The 8,712-nt window shown below is 63.8% G+C and overlaps 1 protein-coding gene across 1 annotated transcript; it reads left to right on the forward strand.

The window, feature by feature from the left end:
• The first annotated feature begins 294 nt into the window (after positions 1-294).
• On the forward strand, positions 295-8,236 carry NLRP6 (NLR family pyrin domain containing 6). The gene is made up of 11 exons (XM_069856955.1): positions 295-353; positions 816-1,177; positions 1,423-1,461; positions 1,533-3,252; positions 3,860-3,949; positions 4,267-4,440; positions 5,083-5,253; positions 5,467-5,637; positions 6,494-6,664; positions 7,215-7,385; positions 8,016-8,236. Exons 2-11 carry the CDS (start codon positions 856-858, stop codon positions 8,104-8,106), a joined length of 3,120 nt encoding a protein of 1,039 aa, XP_069713056.1. The 5' UTR covers positions 295-353; positions 816-855; the 3' UTR covers positions 8,107-8,236.
• The last annotated feature ends 476 nt before the right edge of the window (positions 8,237-8,712 follow it).

Consider the following 8,712-nt stretch of genomic DNA (forward strand, 5'->3'; position numbering starts at 1 on the left):
GGAGGAAAGAGCCAGCACGAAGAAGAAAAGAGAAGAGAAGGACAAAATAAACAAGGTGTGGAAAGGACACACAGTGTGAGAAGCTTGACCTGAGAGGGAAGGAAACGGTGGCACGCTTTGAAAGCGAAACCCTACCCGTACGGGAAATTGGAGCTCGTGCAACTCACCGGCTCAGTTCTGTCACACAATGTCAGTCCCCTGGTGTCCCTGCAAACCTGGCCAGTGCGGTGGAGCCGCACGTGGGTCCCACACCAGCTGACGCAGCCTTGCTCCGGAGCAGGACGGGGATCCTAGGGGGACGCTGGTTCTTCTGGTGGGGATATGGCTCTCCTGGCGAGAACCCCGACCTCCAGGTAGGGACACTGCTCTCCTGGTGGGGATGCAGCTCTGGTGGTGAGGATGATGCTCTCCCGGTGAGGACATTGCTCTTCGGGTGGGGACACTGCTCTCCTGGTAGGTCCACGGCATTCCTGGTGGGGACATCACTCTGCTGGTGGGGGTATGGCTCTCCCAGCGGGGACATTGCCCTGGTGATGGGGACATCGCTCCCCCAGCGGGGACGCTGCTCGCGTGGTGGGATGTAGCTCCAGCGAGGCTTTGATGGGAAGCCCTTACACCGCTGCCCCTCGTGCTGGTGGGTCTGGTTTGGGCTGGACCAGAGTGCCTGGTTGGGGACAACCATCCCCAGAGCCGTGTGGGGTGCAGAGCTGGGAGGATGAGGCTGGGGGCGGCGGGGGGCAGGGATAGCACGGCGGGGCTGGGGCTGGGCTGCGGAGTGGGAAGGTGATGCCCCAACCCTCATCCCATCGCGGCAGGCGCAGAGCTGTGGGATAGCCGGGTGCCGGGGCGCTCCCCATGGGCGTGTGCGGCAGCAGGAGCCGCGCTCGGAGCAGAACCCGCGCCCAGGGCTGCTGCGCCGGGGAGCTGCTGCTCCATGCCCTCGAGGACCTTTCCGCACTGGACTTTAAAAAATTCCGGGATGCGCTGGCACACGGAGACCTGCAGGGCAGGAGCCGCATCCCCTGGGGGCAGCTGGAGAAGGCCGACTGGACGGACACCAAGAACCTCATGCTGGATTTCTACGGCAAGGAGGACGCCCTGGATGTGGCGATCTACGTCCTGGAGCGCATCCATCTCCTCAACGCCGCTGCCACGCTCCGGGAAAGCAGGGAGAAAGGTGGGAAGGCGGAGCAGGTCCCCAGCAAGGGCAGCATCCCCGGGGGTCCTGGGCACCGTGTGGAGGGGGTGGTGGCTCTGAGGGCCCACGTCTGGGGCCAGGAGGGCGCTACGGAAAGGGCAGTGGGATGGGGGTCCTCGTGGCAGCGTGTGGGGAGTTCCTCGGGGAGGAGGAGGAGATGAATGAGGATTTGGGGGTGCTGGGGGCTCAGGGACGCTGCCCACCAACACTCCTTTCTCTTCCAGCCCTGGTGTCGGCTTCTTCGCTGGGTTTGTCATCTTCAGGTAGGTGCCGGCAGGGAGAAGCGCAGGGGGCGTGTGCCGCAGACGCGTGAGGTGGCCTCCTGCCCTTGCAGATCACCGGAGGAGCTACAAGAAGGCCGTTCGGCAGGTGTACAGCCACATCAAGGACCAGAACTCCCGCGTGGGCGACAGCGTGAGCCTCAACGCCCGCTACTCGAAGCTGGTCATCGTCAACAAGCACCGCGACGAAGAGGAGCGCGAGCATGAGATCGTGGCCATGGGCCGGCGGCACGCGGAGATCATGAAGGAGCAAGCCAACTCCTCCATCGCTGTCGCTGACCTCTTCAAGCCCGGCCCCGACGGCTGGATCCCCAAGGTGGTCGTGCTCCTGGGAGCCGCGGGCGTGGGCAAGACGATGACAGCCAGGAAGATCATGCTGGACTGGGCGTCCGACGAGGTCTTCACGGAGTTCGACTACGTCTTCTACATCCACTGCCGCGAGGGCAACCTCCTCACCGGCCAGGCCAGCGTGGCCGACCTCATCGCCCGGTGCTATCCCGGCAGCTCCCCACCGCTCGCCGAGATGCTGCGGGACCCGGAGAGGCTCCTCTTCGTGATCGACGGCTTCGACGAGCTCCGCTTTTCCTTCGACCGGCCCCAGTGCGAGCTGTGCTCCCAGCCCTGGGAGCAGCGGCCGGTGGAGATCACCCTGAGCAGCCTCTTGCGCCGGCGGCTCCTGCCCGAGAGCTCCCTGCTGGTCACCACGAGGCCGGCCGCCCTGTGGAAGCTGGGAAAGTGCCTGGAGTGCGAGCGCTACGCCGAGATCCTGGGCTTCTCGGAGGCTGAGAGGAAGGATTACTTCCACAGGTTCTTCGAGAACGCGGAGCAGGCGGCTGCCGCCTTCCAGCTCGTCAGAGACAACGAGACGCTCTTCACCATGTGCCTGGTGCCCATCGTCTGCTGGATCGTCTGCACCGTCATGAAGCAGCAGCTCCGCCGCGCAGGGGGGCTCGCCCAGAGCCCCAAGACCACGACAGGGATCTACATCCTCTACCTCTCCGCGCTGCTCGGGTCCCTGAGCGGCCGGCTGAAGCGAAGCGTGCCCGGGGTGCTCCGCAGGCTCTGCTGTCTGGCGGCCGATGGCATCTGGAAGCAGAAGGTCCTCTTCGAGGAGAAGGAGGTGCAGGGCTACGCGCTGGACCAGCGAGAAGAGCTCCCGCTCCTCCTCAACGAGCACCTCTTCCAGAGGGACATCTCCTGCGTCAGCACCTACAGCTTCATCCACCTCAGCTTCCAGGAGTTCTTTGCGGCACTGTTTTACCTTCTGGAGGATGAAGAGGTGCAGGAACCACTCGCCGGTCCCACCAGGGACGTGAAGAAGCTGCTGGAGAGCTACGGCAACTCCAGGAACTACTTCATGCTCACCGTGCGGTTCCTCTTCGGGCTCCTGAATGAGGATCGCCGGAGGGAGCTGGAGGAGGCGCTGGGGTGCAGGATCGCACCCCGGGTCACGCAGGAGCTGCTGTCCTGGCTCCAGAGCAGCCAGAAGACGGCCTTGGCCCTCCTGACGCAGGAGACGGGGGTGATCCGCGAGCTGGAGCTCTGCCACTGCCTGTACGAGCTGCAGGACGCGCGGCTGGTGGCGGCCGCCCTGGACCCCTTCACCGGCCTGTGCCTGCGCGGGCTCAACCTCAACCTCTTCGACCAGACGGTTCTTGCCTTCAGCCTCGGCAGCTTCCCCCACCTCGAGGCCCTTGACCTGGGCCACTGCTCCTTCCTGCGGGACGGCCCCGAGGGCTGCGCCGGCCCGCAGCCCCCCACGCTGCCGCACCGGTGCGTCCGCGGCCCCCGGAGCCGCCCGCGGAGAGGCTGGTGCTGCCGGAGCACCGGGCATGGGAGAGGGAATAAACTGGGACAGCAACCAGCTGGGAGAGGGATGGGATGGGATGGGATGGGATGGGATGGGATGGGATGGGATGGGATGGGATGGGATAAGGATAGGAATAAACTAGGACAGCAACCACCTGGGGGAGGAATAGGGGTAGGGACAGGGATAGGGATAGGGGTAGGAACAGGGATAGGGATAGGGATAGGGTAGTATATGAATACAGATGAGATTAGGATGGGATAGGATGGGATAGGATAGGATAGGATAGGATAGGATAGGATAGGATAGGATAGGATAGGAATAAACTAGGACAGCAACCAGCTGGGAGAGGAATATGGGTAGGGATAGGGATAGGGATAGGGATAGGGATAGGGATAGGGATAGGGATAGGGAAAGGGTAGTATACGAATACAGATGAGATTAGGATAGGATAGGATAGGATAGGATAGGATAGGATAGGATAGGATAGGATAGGATAGGATAGGATAGGAATAGACTGGGATAGGAGTGGGAACAGGAGCAGGAATAGGCTTCATCTCCTCTCTGTTGCAGGGACAAGCAGCCAGAGGAGGGGAAGCCGTCCCCCCTCCGCCTGCTCTGCCAAGCCCTGGTGAGGTCGGGCTGTGAGCTGCAGACGCTGAGGTGACGCTTGGTGCCGGTCGGAACGGGAGAGCGACCAAAGCCTTTGGTAGCGGGGTGGGGGCTGCCCCGCAGAGCCCTGAGGGGCTGTCACCGCCCGGCTCTGCGGGCGCTGCTGGTCGTGGGGAGGGTGACCAAATGCCCCCATGGAGGGACCGGCTCATGGGAGGCCGAGCTTGGTCCGCGGCCATCAACGGCGGTGACCGTGTCGGCCAGGGCTTGGCCAGGCGCTCCGCGTGATGCTGGTGGCTGTGGGTGAAGGGATGGTCAGGGGCTCCACGTGCCAAACCCCAAGGCTCCTCACCGCGTCTCTCCTGCAGGTTTGACCAGTGCCAGCTCTCTGCCACCTGCTGCGCGGCTCTGGGCTCCGTCCTGGGCACCAAACCCACCCTGAGGGAGCTGGACCTCTCCGGGAACGCGGAGCTGGGGGACGGCGGCGTGCGGATGCTGTGCGAGGGGCTGCGCCGCGGCGCCTGCCAGCTGCAGACGTTGCGGTAAGGGAGATCACCCGCATTCGGAGGCTGCGGGGCCGATGGTGCCTTCGCCTGGCGAGCCTGGGAGAGGGAGGAAGGAAGAAAGAGATATGGAAAGGGCACCTTTACTGATGCTCCCGCAGCTAAAGGGAGCTCAAGGCATCTCAGCCCCCATTGCGGGGGCCTGACAATGGGATTTGAGAGAGGGAAAATCTCTCTGGGACCCCAAAAGTAGAGCGGACAGCTCTCCCCATCCAAGCAGCACTTATTGTTGCCCCCAGACCTTCACTCCCTGCTGTCTGGTGGCCTCGCCTCTCCATTCCCTCGCTCCGGCACAGCGGGATCGCTGCTGGGCACTGCCTTGCCACCGCACTGGGGAGTTTTGTCCTGCAGACTTTGTGGATTTGGGTTGCGTTTCACACTCTGGGGTGTGTTGGAGGGGCTGCTGGACAAGGAAAGCCGGCCGCAAACACCCGTGGATGCTGGATATCGGCATATGGATATGGGGAGAGGGCAGGGAGCTGCTCCCAGCTCTCGTCCAAGGCAGCATCGCTGTGAGAGCCACCGCCACGCCTGGGCTCGGGCAGGGGGCACCAGCCGGGTCCCCTCCACCCTTGGGCGAAGGAGGCTCGGGCAGCGGCCTCAGCACCGTCCCTCCCGCAGGCTGAGCTGCTGCAACCTGACGGCCACGGGCTGCCGGGAGCTGGCGGCCACGCTGGGCACCGCGGGCAGCCTGGAGCAGCTGGACCTGAGCGACAACCCTGTGGAGGACAGCGGCCTGCGGGAGCTGTGCCAGGCGCTCGCGGCACCCGGCTGCGGCGTGCAGAAGCTCTGGTACAGGGGAGGGGGGGTTGGAGGGTCCCTCTTTGCTCCAGCTTGCTTGCAGCTGGCTGGGCAGGACGCAACTCGTGCCCCATTGCTCCCCGGAGCTCCCTGGAGCCACGCGGGCGGCTCAGCCGGCCACGTCCCGGGGTCAGGGTGACTTTCGGAGGGCAGTGGCTGCCGGGGTGTCGAGTGGGGCTCGGCCACGGCTCTGTCCTCACGCAGGCTGTGGCGGTGCCGGCTGACGGAGGCGAGCGGCGAGGCTCTCGGGGCGATGCTCCCCACCAGCCCCAACCTGCGGGAGCTGCACCTGGGGGACAACGCGCTGGGGGACAGCGCGATGCGGCCGCTGAGCGAGGGGCTGCGGCATCCCGGCTGCCAGCTGCGGGTGCTGAGGTGAGCGGGGCTGCGGGCATCGCCGGGTGGGCTCTGAGGGTGTCATTCAGCAGGCACTGAGGGCATTGGGGGCTTCTACAAGCAGGGCGGCTGCAAATCAAACGGAGAGAGCGATTCCTGCCGAGCACTCGGCCACATCACGCTCCTGGGCTGCACAGAACCATGCTGGCTACCCTTGAAGCCCCCCAGAGCCATGAGGATTTCCCTCCTTCCTCCAGGGCCACCAGCACTGTGCTGCTCCAGTGTCCCCATCTGCTTTTAAATGAGGTTTTTACCCCCTTCTCCTGTGGTGCTGCGGGTGAGCCCCATCCCAGCGCCCCACGAACAGGGACAGGGAGGGACAGGCAGGAGGATGGAGCCGTAGAACTGGGGTCAAGTGGTCAAGTCCCAGGGCTTGGCTGGTGGAGGCAACAGCAACAGGGCAGCCAAACGGGGAGTGAGCAGCACCTTGGGGTCCAACCGCACTGGAGCCAGGGAGGAGGGAGCTGGGGATGCAGGATGGGAGCTCCTGAGTCTCGGCAGCGATGCTGAGCCAGGAGCAGGGGGCTGCAGGGCCCCTGGCAGGAGAAAGGGCAGCTCTGAGGTGTGAGGGACCTGAGAAACCCCTCATGGGCAGCCAGAGCCTGCAGGGACTGTGACTGCGGGCACCAGAGGGAAAAGGTCTGTGTTTAGGAGGATGTAGAGAAGTGAGGTGCCTCAGGAGAGGGGTGGGTTCTCTCCGTTGAGATGCCCTCCCCCCATGGGCATCAGAGCGATGCTGCGGCCAGGGTGGAAGGGGCTGAGGGCACGGTTTCGATGGATCAGCTGGTTGCAGGGTGGCCACAGCGATGCCCTCCCCTCTGCTGTCCCCGCGCAGGCTGTGGCGGTGCCGGCTGACGAGGGCGAGCGGCGAGGCGCTCGGGGCGATACTCCCCACCAGCCCCAACCTGCAGGAGCTGCACCTGGGGGACAACGCGCTGGGGGACGGCGCGATGTGGCCGCTGAGCGAGGGGCTGCGGCATCCCGGCTGCCGGCTGCAGGTGCTGAGGTGAGGGGCACTGGGGGGATGCAGGGACCATCCCTTGACGAGGATGACCAGATGTGACACTCACCTTCAGGTGGGTGGCAGGAGCTTCCACGGGTGGGGTGGTACCAGCTTAAAAATAGGAGAGCATTTATTTATCTGCTAGATGAGGTTATTTGCTGTCACCCAGAGGTGATAACCAGATGGAAAGCTCTCCTGGGTGAAGGGGCAGCGCGGTCTGAGCCCCAGCTGCCCTTACCCCACGCATCAGGTGCTCACACATGGATCTGTGCTCCTGAAATCCCACCCTGGTTGTAGTTTGGGGTTGAGAAAAGGAATCAGAGGGACCCCAGGCAAGAGGACGCTCAGTCCTGCCCATTGAAGGGACATTCTCCACCCTGGGGAGCTCATATCCAGCACCAGGGGCCTCACAGAGAGCGGAGCGAGGCTTTGGGGCAAACCTCCCCAGGGAGGATCTCCAGGCACCAAGCTGGGCGCTTGGCAGCGGAGGGGAGGGTTCTGGCTGGGAGGGACCCTGGATGAAAAGTCCAACCACCTCCTTTCTCCACCAAAGCCTTCGTCAGAGCCAGCTCACGGGCGCCTGCTGCGCCGACCTCTGCGCCGCGCTCAGCACCAGCCGGAGCCTGGAGCACCTGGACCTGAGCGAGAACGACCTGGGGGACGAGGGCGTGAGGCTGCTGAGCGAGGCGCTCGGGCAGCCCTCCTGCACCCTGCAGCGGCTCTGGTAAGGGGCTCGGGGACCCCGGCAGCTGCTCCGGACACGGCAGCTGCAACAGACCCAGCAGGACGCAAGCTCCCAGCTGCCCTGCGAGACCGGAGAGCGGTTGCAGCTACAGCTGCTCCCAGTGCCCTTCTCCGAGGCACCCAGGATGGGGAGATGCTGGGGGCAGCGGGGCTGGCCGAGCCTCCTGCCCGTGTGCAGCTGCCCTCGCGCCCTCCACGCCTCTGGAACCTGGGCGACCGGACCCACCGCAGCGTGCGGTGACGTCTCCTGACCCACGGCTCATGCAGGGAACCAGGGAAGGTGGTTTGCCCACCCCAGCGTGGGCAGCAGAGCTGGTTGCTCCCCATATCGGCACTTTTTTCACTTTGAGGCTGGCTCCAACACCAGGTTCTTGGCCGGACCCAGCTGGAACCGTGCAGCCCAGCTCATGGTGCCCAGCGCGATGCTGGAGCTGTGGTTGCCCAGCTCAGGGGTCTCTACGGAGAAGCCCCAGCCTCCCCCTGCTTGGTCAGGGGCCGAGCAGCACCAGAGAGAATCCACACCAGCTGCTTCTTGTCCTTTTGGCCTGTGCGATGTCACAGCCAACGGTATCTCGGGGGGCTTCAACCTCTTCCCTTCTCCTCTCCAAAGGCTGAAGAAATCTGGATTAAGTGAAGCGACACTGCAGAAGCTGGATGCTCTCAGAGAGGTGAAACCCAGCCTGAACATCAGCTACATCTGACTCGCGGGACTTGCTTCAGCGAGGGGCTCTGGCTCAGCTCTGGTCACAAAGAGGAGATGAGAGGTCTGGGAGGTGATTCTGCTATTTAGGAAAGGTCCAACAGACCCAGACAGGCTCTGCCTGAGCACCCGGGGTAGCTTGGGAATTACCACCTAGAGCAGAGGTGGTGGTGGTGGGTTTCACGTCCAGCAGGGCCCCCCTGTAAGGTCCTGGGTGGGTGGAAAGGACCAGGATGAGATGATGGAGGACTCTGACACCCCTGTGTTTGATTCGGCTGCTGGGAGCACCCAAGCACCGTGGCTGCAGGGATGTTTATTCACAACCCCCTCTTCCTTCGCTGCAGTCTGCACACTGAGGAGGGTTTCTGTGTTTCTGCGGGAACCGCATTCCAACACCATCTCCCTTGCCTTTTTGGTCTCTTATTTATTTTTTGGAACGCTGGTAGCACAGCCATATCCAATAAAGGCTCCTGGAGGGGATCTCTTCACGCTGTGGCATTGCCATTCACTCCTAGCTTGCAGCGATGTCCCAGGCTCTGTCTGGGCACCCCGGGATGTTCTTGGGGCAGGGAGCATCTCTGGGCAGCTGGAGAAACGCAGCCCAGAT

This window comes from Phaenicophaeus curvirostris, chromosome 5, assembly GCF_032191515.1.
Source record: "Phaenicophaeus curvirostris isolate KB17595 chromosome 5, BPBGC_Pcur_1.0, whole genome shotgun sequence".
Taxonomy (NCBI): Eukaryota; Metazoa; Chordata; class Aves; order Cuculiformes; family Cuculidae; genus Phaenicophaeus; species Phaenicophaeus curvirostris.